General features: G+C 33.0%; 1 protein-coding gene across 3 annotated transcripts in view; it reads right to left on the bottom strand.

The window, feature by feature from the left end:
* The window catches only part of CdGAPr (GTPase-activating protein CdGAPr), a 446242-nt gene that overhangs the window by 34430 nt on the left and 397179 nt on the right, over nt 1-14633 (bottom strand). For all 3 annotated transcript variants that reach the window (XM_075368778.1, XM_075368777.1, XM_075368779.1), the window contains 3 exons: nt 10510-10612; nt 9618-9863; nt 6851-7001 (listed from right to left, as the gene is read on the bottom strand). In XM_075368778.1, the coding sequence (XP_075224893.1) occupies nt 6851-7001; nt 9618-9863; nt 10510-10612 (500 nt within the window). The remainder of the gene's footprint in view (nt 1-6850; nt 7002-9617; nt 9864-10509; nt 10613-14633) is intronic.

The raw sequence follows: 14633 nt of genomic DNA on the forward strand, positions 1-14633 counted from the left end.
CATAGTCATAATTCCCGTATTAGATATAAAGGATGTGTGATCAGTCAAGTTTGAGTTGATAAGTACCTAGGTGTTTTGTTTGATAAGTTGCTGTTTAGCAACCACATTAGGCAAGTAGTGGCAGACGCCGTCTCTGTGATGCACGGGCTTAGGAGGATTGCTTGAAAGGATTACGGACTGTCGGGCTGTCATTTGTACATGGTGTACCAAGGTGTTTTCAAGAGTACGACCTCTTACACAGTGTCCGTTTCGGTGCATAGGTTGGAAAGAAATAGAGCACTTAATCAAAATTTAAGGAGTGCCTGGTGCAGAGCCTTAATTGTATGCACTGGTGTTTTTAAAACAGCCTCTACGAGGCTACAACTTTTACACTACCTTGGGAAAGGCTCTCCCAATCAACTTAGTGATGAAAGTTTGGGCGGCCATGAGGAAACTGCGAAGTGGCAGGAAGGCCGAGGTATTTGAGATGCGGTTTCGGGCCGGGCCTGTACCGAAGCAGAACGATGACCTCAATGCACCAGTTCCAAATTTCAAACAGTTGCCCACCTCCCGCCTGCAGAGTAGGGTTTAGAGCCTCGCAATGGAAGCAAGAATGGCACGCCAAGACTACGTCCTTGTATAAATTTATACAGGATCTGGCTGGATGGTATGCCTCTTCTTTGTTTTTAAGGGCAACTGGAGCCCGAGTGCTCTCCAACCATGTAAATTTAAACCAATATTTGTTTCGGTTCCAACTGGCAGCTGATGAGCTGTGCGTCTGCAGGAAGGTCCAATTGAATGAACACATGATGTTCGAATGCCCAGATCTTGTTGGTGATGGGGGGGGGGGGGGCAGCACTCAGGCTACCCTGTAACTTAGAGGTCCAGGGGAAAATTGGCCACACTCACAAGCAGCAAGAGCCGCATTATCAGACCGTGTGGGAGTTCCTTTACGCGGTTGCTTTGTTCAACTGAAATCAGTAGTTTAACTAAGGAAAAAGACTCCTACCACGCTGCTGTAGGAAGCTAACCGAGAGATATGGCTAACTACCAGCCAAATTAAGGCTCCAAGTGCTTTAATTTATGGACATATATTTGCTGGCATTCAGCAGCCTAGGCATGGTAGCGAATTGCTGTCTTTGACAAGATAAATTAGTCATATATGTTTTAGTAGTTGACAGGTTGCCCCTACCCATTTTAGTGATATGGTACCACACTTTTACATTAGCTCTAGGAGCTAGTTAGGACACTGTTCGCTAAACTGTTTTGTGGCTCAGTAGCTGTTTGTGGTACAGACATTCGGTCTTATGCTTTAGGGCGATTGAATGAGGTGGTGGCGGGAGAAATGCCAAGCAAACCATTGTACATAAACCTAATTCTGATTTTTTCTTCTTGAAAAACTAAGCTTGAGATTTTGACACGTAATGATTTTTCAACTTTCCCAATTTTTCCACTAATGATTCGAAAAACTCATCTTTGGTCTGAAGAAGAGTAATCACCTCTGCCCTATCAGCTGTTGCATACTGTTTGTACAATATTGTATTTGGCAACACATCATTCTCTTCGGAAAAGTTGAGCATGTCAAACACTGCCTGCTTACCTGAACATTTGGTGCAACATTCATCATATAGCTGTAGTTACCCTTGTCAAACAATGTCTACTAAATCCTTAAAATGAACATAAGTTTGGGACCATCAATCATGAGTTTGATGTTTTGGTGGTGGGGGCAGACACAAACTGTATGAGTCCCAAATGGACCAGCCAAGATACAAAATTTTGGACACCAAAATACACACTTTTGACAGCCAAGATACACATTTTTGTGTTCTCAGAACTTTGATCTTCCAATTTTTTTCTCAGAGTATTCACATTTAAAGGAGACAATTCATTTAGTTTATCAGAACAAGGCGCCTTTGTTTATGCACTTTGACACCATCAACATGCATGTTAACATAATTCTATTTACCAGAACACAGCCTGCTATTATTGTCATCTTCATAAAATATCAACTTTTTTTAATCGTGTCATTACTAATACCTGCTTTATGTCTTTTACCTAACTCCAGTAGAATGCCTTGCTCATTAACTAATTCTTTAGTAAATCTAACCAAACACACACACATTGAAGTCTGATAATATTTTAGATCTGGTCCAAGATTGGGTAAGTAAACTGATAGTTTTAACCTTATCTTCATTAGAAGCAATACACATTTTCCTTTTAGTTTTAAAATAAGATCACAACATTCATGTGAAGACTGAGCTAATTTTCATTTTCAGGAACTTTTGAGCCAAAACATAATTCAAGATTCTTTTTTAATTTTTTAGATACCTTATTTATTCCAAATTTTAATGCTGATGGCCTTTGATCCGTGCTTATTTTTTTCAATTTTGATGGAGGTGAAACACCCAAAATGCTACAAGCAGCATCTAACTGTTCAATATTATGATGTGGGGCAATTTATTGCTTTTGGTCTTTGCATTCATATAGTTCTGCTGAAAAAAAATACTTTTGAAACAGTTAACACAAAGAGACTTTCCAGGACTAAATTTAAATTTGGAAAAATTTGTTCTTTAAGAGCTTGCTCTGATGCTATTCATCAAGTTTTTCTTAACATTTTTCTATCAGTTTTCAAAGGGTGTAACAGAACTGTCCATACAGGTGACTGAATTTTAACAAAATCTTTTTTCATGATATTTACAAACACTAGTGACACCTGAATTAACACAAAAAATAAGTTGTTAGTTTTCATCACTAAATTCACAAATTTTAATGAGCTGTTTTGGCATACACAAAAATTATCATAAATTCCTATGAAGCATTGTTCTTCCATTGTTTTATGTGAAATTACTTGAAAATAATGTAAAAATTTAACTGATTTTAAAATTTGCAAATATAATATTATTAAGTAAGACTTATTTATTAAATAAACACTTCCAACACAGGATGAAATTTGAGACACTCAGTAAAGATGTGAAAGGATCACTGACTAATGTCAGACTGACCAGTCTGTTACTGCAAAGCTAAATGATGCAACAAGGATAAACGAGCAACTTGCAACATAAATTTTCCTGCCCTGTTACATAAATGACTTCAAGCACCTGTTATAACATGAACACTGCAGTTGAACGGTTGAAACAAGTCTATTTCAGCTACAGTAATAAGTATAAAAATATTAAAGTGCCAAGAATAAAAGAAACCCCCTTGGAGAACTTATTCAGCGAGTCAAAATGGTATTGCTTCAAGTTTATTGGTAATTTTCTCATATAAAAAAGAGAGACAAGTAAATAAAAAAATCAATTTTTACCTTGAGAAAATATGATTATATGCTTTTTGTTCCATCCTCTCAGGATCAATAGTTTTTTAGTTATGATTTTTTTCCGTAAACCCTTACAATCAAAAATAGGTGTGCGCAATGTAAAAAATAATGGCCGCCACAAGTAAACTCCTTAAATAAAAATTGATGAACCTCAAAGTGAATGCCGTTCTGAAGTGACTATGCCAGAAATAATAGAAAAGTGCATAAAGTCATTTTGGCAGATTCACATGTGACAGTGAACAAGTCAGCAGAATCTATAAACGTGTCAAAAGAACATGCGCAATATTTTGTATGAACATTTAAACATGAACAAGCTGTGCGCTATATGAGTGGTACATTTGCTGATACCCAACTGAAAATAGTACCAGGAAAACATTTCAAGCTATTGTCACGCTCTTTTGATGAAATGCAGAGAAATTTTAAATTGATTTGTGACAGTTGATGAGATTTGGGTTCATCACTACACTTCCAAGACAATACAAAAGTCAAAACAATGGGTTAAAAAAGGTCATCCTGCTCCAAAAAAAAAGGGGGAAAACTACATTATCTTTTAATAAAGTTATGGCAACTGTTTTTTGGGATGCATGCGGAATAATTTTCACTGACTATCTTAAAAAGAGTAAAACATAAATGATGAATATTATGTAACCCTTGTATGAACAGATTAAGTTTCAGTGTTGATTCTTAAATAATTAGTCATAAATTGATGTTATCAATTTTTTATTATATTTGAAAATACTCTTGTATGTATAAACTGAATGTTTAATATCCTTTAATATTAAATGAATTATTTATATATTATTAAATGTTTATTATACTGAATTATGAACTGGAACTGTTACTGAATGCGATTGTACAAGAATAATGTGATTGCCATTTGAAGTCATCTGGCTGTAACTGGAACTGAACAAGAGTGACGACTGAAGAATGAATAATGAATAATTACAAGAATGATAATGGACTTCTTAAAATAATGTTGCTAGAGCTGATGCATCGTCAGGAGCCAGGTGTATCTGAAAGGAGCCGTGTGGACTGTCTGGAGCCGAGTGTTGTCACCAGGAGTAGAGTGCATCCAAAATGAACAGAGTGATGTGTAAAGAGCCGCTGAATTGTCAGCAGCCAAATGCATATGAAAGGAGCCAAGTGAACTGTAAATATCTGAATGAATCCAACCAAACCCGAAGATTATAAATTTAAAAATCCTATTAAAACTCCAAAATTTAAAGATAATAAGAAAATATAAATATGTAAAAAGTATTTAAAAATTAAAGAAATTTAAGTCCAAACAACCCTATTACTGAAAAAATGATCACATTTGGAAAACAAAGTGGCTTTTCCATCAAGACAATGCTCCAGTTCACACATCAGTCATTGCAATGGCAAAAATCAACAAATTACGATACAAATTGTTCCAACACCTTCCAGATTCACCTGATCTGGCTCCCAGTGATTTTTACTTGTTTCCTAACCTAAAAAAATGGTTTGAAGGGAAGATATTTTTAACCAATAATGAATTTATTGCTGCTGTAGATGGGTATTTTAAGGAGTTTGCTAAATTGAAGAACCGATCTGGCATAAGCACACTTGTGGAATGCTGGGCTAAGTGTAACCTTAATTGTGACTATGTTAAAAAATAAATCAAAATACGGGGCTCGGCTGATAAATTTTACACAACAGCGTACTACACAAAGATAAAAGGTACTTTCAAGTTGGGTGTGGCAGCACATAACTAAAATCCCCTTCTACAAACCTGCAATAATGTGTTGAAATGCATTTACCAGTTTGTTTTCAGTAGCAGTTAAAATGGTGTTGAGTACAGTCAATAGGTCAACGTTGTTAAAACAGCATGCAGTGATCAAATTTTTAACAGCAAAAACGTGAATCCTACGAATATTTTTCATCGTTTAAAGGCGGTTTACAGTAGTGAAACAGTTAACAGGGGTAATGTGAATAGGTGAGCACTGAAATTTCATGAATGTGAAGCTGGTAAAGCGAAAATTGAGGATGCACCTCACAGCAGATGACCAGTTTTTGTGACTGACGAGAAACATTGAAAGGAAGTAGACGATTTGCTTCAAAGTGATCGGTGAATCACCCAGCAACACATCGCTATTCGGTTAGGCATATATAAAGAATGAGTAGGCCATATTATCGAGCAATTAGGTTACTGTAAAATCTGTGCACAATGAGTACACTGACATACGAACATAAACAGTGTCGTATCGAATGTTGCAAAGAACTTTTACAGCACTATCATGTCGAAGGAAGCAACTTCCTTTTCAATATTGTGACCGGGAATGAGAGTTGGGTACATCACTACATCCCAGAAAAAAAAACAAAGCATGGAATACAGACATTACGAACCACCAATACCCAAAAAGTTCAAAACTCAAGCCTCTGCAAAGAAACTCCTTTTGATGGTGTTTTGGGACACCAAGCATGTTTATGTGACTGAGTATTTGGAACATGGGACGACTGTAAACTCCAAACGGTACATTGAGACATTAAGACACCTCAGATGATGGGTAAGTCATGTTCAAAAGACCACATGTCCATAATCTTGCAACAAGACAATGCGCAGCCTCACATATCACACATTACTACAGAGGCTCTCCACAAGCTGAAGTTTGAGCCCATTCCGCATCAGCCATACTTGTTGGATTTGGCTCCATGCAACTTCCACTTCTTCCCTCATCTTAAGAGGAATCTCAAAGGTAACCATTACACCACTGACAATGAGATGAAAGAAGCTGTGGCCACTTGGATCCGAGAAAGACCGCCAGAATTTTTCAGTGACGGATGTAAAAACTTGTCACACATTGGGAAAAGTGTATCAGTGTAAACAGGGATTATATTGAAAAATAAATACTGCATTTTCTATTTCATTCCAATATCGGTTTTCATTCCCATGCTATGCATATGAGGGCAACATTTTTCAGCCGAGTCTCATATATCCAGAGAAATGTTGTTGCTTATCCAGGCCTAGAACTTTTCATCATGCCCTTGTACATTAAAACTGGAAATAACTATTGATCAAAACATCCCTGCTAATTGATGAGCATTTAATACTATTTACAAGAATCCTACTTCACACACAACATTGATAAGTCAAAATATACGGTGAAAAATATGACGAAAGTATTTTTAAGTTGATAAACTGATAAAAGTTAAGCACTGTTAATAAAATATAAGCGATTTAAGTTCGAAATAGGCTTTCTTCAACAGATAACAAAGATTTATAACAAATCTAGACAAATCTAACTATCGTTACATTATTAGCACTTTTTAAACATAAGAAAATTCTAGGTAAACTGGCCAAACCATACTGAAACCTAATTAGCAACAAATAATTTATTCTAGGTAAACTGGCCAAACCATACTGAAACCTAATTAGCAACAAATAATTTATTATCATTTTATTTTATTTTTAGATAAAAAATATAATTAAATTTTTAATAACTAACATTTAATGTTATGTTGTTATTAAAATTAAATCTTCTTTTTAAGTAGAAATTACAATGTAAATCTCAATCAAAACAGTTTACTACAACTTACTCCTTGCAATGCTGCAACTCCACCGACTTCCAGTTCTTTACATCGTAATAGATTTGGCGCCCATACAATAGCAATATTACGAGCGGTCATTCCAGTCTGTGATCCTTTTTCTGAAACTTTAGCTAAATGGCGCATCAAATATTCTAATGTTCTGAAACAAAATTATCATAAAATAAGTAATATTTAAATTACCTTTTTATCTATTTATTTTATTTTATTTAAGAAAAAAAATAATATTAATAATTTTAAACTGAATGTATAAACAGTAGCATCTCAATATATGAGCAGCTAGAACAGCTAGGGCTGATACCTGCAGCAGCTAGTACTGATAGAATTTTCCAAATAAAAATAAAACACACAATAAAATCAAAATAAATATAGTTGGTTATTTTATAAAACAAAGAAGATGATATTGATATTTATCTCAAAATCTCATTATAAAGAGATACTGAGGTAAGGTATTAAGCTACAAAACAGGTACTCAGATAATCTACAGATGCTGTAGCTTAAAACACTCAAACTCGCCAAATATGTAAACAAATTAAATTAACACAACGTCTATTAATCTTTCAATTATCTTAATTTTGTTAAATTAAATTCTTCACTATTCTTTCATAATTATTTTATTTTTAAATATATTTGAAGTATTCAGTTTTGCTTATACAACAAAAAAAATGTATTAAACCATATGAAGTTAATTATATATATTATATTTTGTAATTAAATTTGAATCAACATTAACAAAATTAATTGAAATATTGCTTAAAAATTTGTTATCATTAGTTGTTTGACTGGTCTGTTGCACTTCTTCATTCTTATTTATACTCCTATAGGGTACCTAATACTGGGCACCCTATATTCTGAATAACACAGTATAATTTAATATATTACCTGTGAATCCATAGTTCTTCCGGAGAGAATTTTTTACAAACATTCCTTTCATTCTTTGAATCATTTTAAAGTTTATTTTGACCTTACTAGCCCTCATCCAAATTTGAATGTTCCTCAACAATATAATGCTTTAAAATCTTCTGTTTTATTTATCTTTCTGGCTTTGGTAATGTTTATGTTTCGTTAGATAATGTGCTACAATTCACATAAATATTTTAAAGAAATTCTCTCAAATACTTAAATCTAAATGAGATTATAGCGTTCACTTTCTACTTAAAAAATCAGCCCTTACTTCTTCTACTAACCTACTTTGATATCTTCAAATCATCATCCCTGACTTGTAATTTTATAACTTACAAAAGAAAATTCTTTAACTTATTGTAGATTAAATTCAACTATGATAATAACAAAGCGTTTGTTGTCTTAATTTCTCCATTACTTCACAACCTTTGAAATTCACATTCTATGGACTGTAAAAACTAATTTTACATTTCAAAGTAAGATACTTAAGTAAGTAAGTTAAGAAGTAGAACTGTTTTTTAAATCAATTTCATATCACTTAAAAACACAATTTTCTTAAAAATTATACCTCAAAAACCTGTGAGCAATAAATAAATATATTTACTTCTTAAAGAAAAAATGTATTTATCATAGAAACTACACTGTGAACTTAATGTTTCATTTAATTTTACATTAGGATATAACCAACTAACATATTCAAAGTTTCATGGAAGATGTTGCTCTTTATATATTATTAACAAAGCCACTGAGAAGGGTTTAACAGAGACTGAATGAAAACCGAGGGAGTGTCAAATAGGAGTTCAAGTCAGTACATCACACTAATTTCTTGAGTTCTTAAACTACATTATTTTAAAAAGAAATTTACACAAGTAGAAAAAAATTAAAATTATTCTGATAGTAGTATAATGAGATTAATCATTACATAAATCACTTTCAATAAAATTTTAGAAATATATTTTCTACCATAAAATTAAACAACATTAAATAATAAAAACTATTCTTTTAAAAATTAGGTTAAAAGTTCATCTTCCACACCCAATACTTAGGTGATAAGAAGGGATTATTATAATTCTGATTAATGCTAAATATTTTTAATTATCCTGACGTAAACCATAATTAACTCAAAAAAAAAAAAAAACTTAGCAGACCAGTTGATTGGGTTTGATTCCTGGCAAGGGTCAGGCTTTGTTCAGCTACCATTTCATCTTTTGCCTCATCTTTCTTCTTCATTACAATAAACGTCCAAGATCAAATTAATAACAACTACAGAAAAAAATTTCAAGGCTACTGGTATTTTGCATATTTCTTTAAGCAGTATATCAATTACTGTCATTATTTTCAATATCAATACACCAATTTTAACCAAAATTGGGCAATCTCTATGGTACAAGTATCCACTTAATCGACCCCTAAAATGAAAAATTTTACACCACCAAGAATAAGTAGTAGTGTTGCGGAGAACTGATAAATAGATGCAAATGTCAAGTCAAAAGAGATTTCTTTCTATATTAATTGTTGTACTTTAGAATCTCAACTAAGCTATAAACTTATACACCACATAAACTTATAAATCTGTTCCTTTAATGACATAGAAATAAAAAAATAAAAATATTATTTATTTAAAATAAAATATTCCATAGTGAATAGAATCGATGTGTAAAATGTCTCTAAATTCAATAGTATGAAAATTTATAAAAAAAAACTGGTGTTTTTTTTATTCCTGATGTTTTTATAAATAAATAATTTAAAGTATGCATTTGCTATATGTATTTAATTAAGTAATAAAAAACACAAATACACAAGTTTTATTTCAAACTACTAAATCTACTGACAAACAAAACCCGTAAACCATTACCTGTAATGAGGTGGAGGTAGCTTGTGAACAGCTTCACGCATACGTAACAGGCGATCATCACAATCACAATCCGGTGAGATAGGTGTCTGTACAGCAGACACAAATGCATCATAAAGCTGATAAGTGCAAAGCGGATTAGGGAGTTCTCTGAAATACATTTTAAGCAATGAAGCGACGCTGTGAATATCCTGCAATATTGCTTCATCTTCATATAAAGCTGGCACCCGATCTTCATCAAACGTTGTCCTGAAACAGTTCACATTATTAAGCCATAATAATTTAAATAAAATACAAGACTGAGAAAAAAATATGTAGCTAAGCGCAATCGCTTCAGAAAAATTAAAAATTTTAAATCGGTTAGCAATTCATGTAACCAAGTAAACAGTATGGATCAGGTCGACAACTTGTAAAATTCTACTCGATATGGGTCCAAATTTAGCCCCTAAAAAACGATAGATTCAAAATATTTTTTCTGCATGAAAAGAATGAAAGAAAAATCAAAAGTGTTTCGGTCAACTGCAAGAAAAAAAAACTTTAAAATAAGGCTCATCAATTTCAACAATTTTTTTTAATAATTCCAAAGAAATATCTGTCATTACAGCTTTTATAGAAAGAATTTAATTTTTAGAAATAATTAAAATAGATAAATTCTTATTTTCCATGAAAACTTCCACCATATGAGAAATTTATCCTAAAAACATGACAATTCAGCAAATACAAAGTATCACTTACAGAATTTATAACTCGATATTAAACTTTTCTAGAACCATTTTTTAAAGAATATATCTTCTTATTTTTAGCTCTAAAATTAGTTCATAAAGTATGAACTAACCTTCAAATACCATATACCTAATATTAAATGGAAAATAAAAGAAAACATAAACCCACTTACCTAAGTTTCTGTATGTTTGAAGTAACACCGGAGAGTCTATATATGCCGTCCACAAGCCCATGTTTTTCAATAAATTCTGCACAACACTTCAGCACCAATGGAACTAAAATAAAAAATTGTATCCATTAAGTTCTAGAAATTTTAAATAGAACATCCAATAGGAATAATAATTTAAATAATACATTTCAGGAAACTATGTGATAATGAATTTACTCAGAATATAGGAGAAAATTTTAATTAATTAAAACCAAAAGAAATGAAAACCAGTCTCACTAATTTTAATTTCAAAGTTAAATATTTTTTATAAAAATAAACATACAATCGAACTATAAAATAATATTATATCCAACTTTAGACACCAAAATTAGACGTGGTAATTATAAATATAACTACCCAAAAAACCTACATAATGCAGTAGTAAAGAGGTAGATGGACAAAGTTAGTACAATGTTTTTTTGATAAAAATTTTTCTTGATAAGATTCTGTATAATCCTAAGAAGTTTTGTCTTGATATCAAAGATGTACAGAATACACTCCTTCAGTTGTAGTCGGTAAAACTTTATGGACACATTACCCTACTTCTGCAGTTGTATTAATTAAGAAACAATAAATTTATGCATAAATATATTAAATAATAAAATTAATACATTATTATGTAATTTTAATAAGTGCACATCAAAAATTGACATCTATACTTTAACACCTTAATTGTAATCTTTAATTAATTAATCCTAGCAGTAAAATAATAAAATTATTTTAAACAATGACTTGTATTACTGTTTTTTAATTTTCATATTCATACTAGCAATGTTGTAGTGACTGCTATTTTAATGATATTAAAGGAAGGTTTCGGTTTAAGGATCTTAAAGTACTATTAAAACCCTTAACTAATATAAAGGGTCATTCACGGGAACCAGATGTTTGTGAAGTGGGTTGTACTCGGGCATTCGTAGTGGGAGGGGCATGTGGCTGGTGTATGACGTTTCCTTTGTTCATAGCATTTACATTTTAGTCGTTGAGATGGAGCCGTGGACGCTAGACCAACGCCTGTACGCGTATGACAGTTTTGTGCGAAATGACGAATCCGTAACTGCTGTTCAGCGAGATTTCCGCCGTCAGTTTAATATTCATCATAATGCAAGTGTCCCTTCTCGTAACACAATATTGCGACGGGTAAACAACTTTCGAACAAGCGGATCAATATTGAAGAAAAAACCACCGGGTCCCCGACGAACTGCTAGCACTCCGGAGAACATCGAACGAGTAAAGGAAGCCATCGTCAGAAGCCCACGCTGCTCTGTTCAGAGGCATTCAGCAGCGCTTCAAATGAGCACAAGTACGGTAAGACGAATTCTGCATACAGACCTGGATTTCCATCCTTACAAGATAGCTGTCTTGCAGCAGTTAAACGAGCAAGATTTCACGCAGCGATTACAATTTTGACGACAAATGCTTACCGTTTTCGAAGAAAATGAAAATTTGTTATTGTTAATGAGTGACGAAGGCCATTTTCATCTGAATGGCTTCGTCAACAAACAGAATTGCCAGTATCGGGCAGAAAGAAACCCACATCAGCTTCATGAGAGACCACTTCATAGCCCAAAGGTGACGTCTGGTGTGCAATAGGAAAGGTCGGTGTTATTGAACCTTTTTTTTTTTAAGAAAATGACGCTGCCGTAACTGATTGTAACAGCTGATTGTTACATTGCGATGTTGAATAAGTTTTTCATCCCCGAGTTACGAAACCGGGGAATCGATTTTCAAAATGTGTTATTCCAGCAGGATGGAGCTACAGCGCACACAGCGAGGGCACAGCAATGGCTGTTCTCCGTAACTTGTTTCCGGGACGGATCGTTTCCAGATTCGGCGACATTCCTTGGCCCCCTCGGTCCCCCGACTTGAGTAGTTGTGATTTTTTTCTGTGGGGGTTTCTGAAATCACGTGTGTACGGCAATAAACCGCGTACATTGGAGGACCTAAAGATCGCAATTCGTCATCACGTCACCCAGATTGATGTAGACATGCTGCAAAGAATTGAGGCCAGTTACCGTGAAAGGCTACAACAATGTATTGCCCAAAATGGACATCAATTGCCGGACATAATTTTTTGTTCACGAGTAAGTAACAAATGCTTTGATTTAACAAGTGTTTCAGTACCAATAAAACATTTTTAAAGTAAATATTCAATTTTTTATGATTATTTTAAAAACATCCGGTTCCCGTGAATGACCCTGTACAATGATAGGGCTAAATTGATTAAAGAAATTAATTTTTAAAAAAACTATATATAAAATATACATATATAAATAATATTTATAGAGTCTTTATGGAATATAAAATTAATACATACAGTTTATTTAATTCAAATGGTAAAATGAAACAGAAATTTATTTAAGACAAAAAAAAATGATATATTAATAACTTATAACCCACATAAACTAATAAACAATAAAGTTACAAAGAAAGAACCACACTTATAAAAATACCAAATGATTTAGAAGAAATAATTTTCTAACTGAAAGAAATAGCTGAATATGTAGCCTCAACAAGCCCACAGACAAACATCAACGGTTGAACAGAGAATGCATTTGAAAAAGATACCATACCTGGCTAATGCATCAGAGCCAAAAAACAAAAGAATCAATCCGAGAATTTAAAAAACAAAGAAATTAACCCAAAAAAATAATAATGACAGTCAAACGCCAACACCAATAAGGTATAATCTTAGAAACGGAAATAAATAACAAGAAAAAAACTTAAGAGATTACTACAAAATATTTAGTATTTGACTCCAAATATAATCCTCCGATTCTCAAGTTAAAAGATAAAAATGATAAAATGCTTCATAGTAATAAAGATAGTGCATAAATTTTAGCAGAAGTATTTAACAAGCTAAAAGATCCTCCAGAACTCCTCCAAATAAACACAGAGACCAGAATAAAAACACTGACAGAAACTATAAACCCATCGACAATCCACAAAGTTTACAAGATACTGAGAGATCTCAAGAACTACAAAGCAAGTGGAAAAGCCCAAATGATTGCAGGACTCAAAAAATGCAGCAGGACCAGTGAAAATCTGGATCAAAGAACTACCAGAACTTTGGACTACAAATCTAAAAAATCCATTGTACAAAAAAGGTGAAAATCAAACCCAGACAACTACAGAGAAATTTCCCACAGGGACTGCACATATTAAGTAATGTCAAGAATTCTCTAGAATCACTGTAAAAGTCAAATTAATAACTGAAATCTACAAAAGAAAACATAAGCAACAAATCATAACCTTTGTAGATTTCAATAAAGCCTATGATTGTATCTGCAGACCATCAATGTTAGACACAAAACATTTTGGACTTTACCCTGAATTAATAGGAACAATAAAATTAACTATAACAAATACCTGATCGAAAGTAAAATTCAGGGGAGAATTATCTGAATCGTTTACGATTAAAGCAGGACTAAGGCAGGGAAATGGTTCATCACCACTGCTCTTCAACTGTACTCTGGAGTATGTGATGAGAGAATGGTATAAGGAAAATTCTATGAGCATAACAATCAGAACCAAAAAGGACCTGATGAACTTAAATTACCTAGGATTTCAGACAACTTAGCACTAATAGCTGACAACATCCAAGAAGCCAAAACTCAAATAACGAGTCTTCAGAATATAACACAAAGAATAGAGCTCATTTGAAAAAACAGAAATAATGGTAGCAGAGCAATTATTAATTAACACGAACATTAAACAGGAAAATAAAAATAGTAAAACAATTTAAATGCCTAGGAGAAATTATAACATACAACTTAAATGAAAAACCCACCTGGCAAAAAAGAACTAATAAAATGATAAAAGCCTAAAAAAAAATAAGATCCACATACAACATAAAATGCCTAACTATCAACACAAAATTAAAACACTAAAAAAACAGAAGTTCGGCCAGAAGTAACCAACGGCAACAAAACTCAAAACCTAAGAGAAACAGAATTGATAAGATCCTAAAAGTGGAGAAAAGAATCGCAAGAATATGTATAAACAAGAAACATCAAAAGGAAGGGCAGTGGAGGATAGTGCCAAGTGAAGTGGTGTACAGGGAGCTAGACTACCACTGATAGTACATGTAA

The sequence above is a fragment of the Lycorma delicatula genome, chromosome 6 (genome assembly GCF_047948215.1).
Source record: "Lycorma delicatula isolate Av1 chromosome 6, ASM4794821v1, whole genome shotgun sequence".
Classification (NCBI taxonomy): domain Eukaryota; kingdom Metazoa; phylum Arthropoda; class Insecta; order Hemiptera; family Fulgoridae; genus Lycorma; species Lycorma delicatula.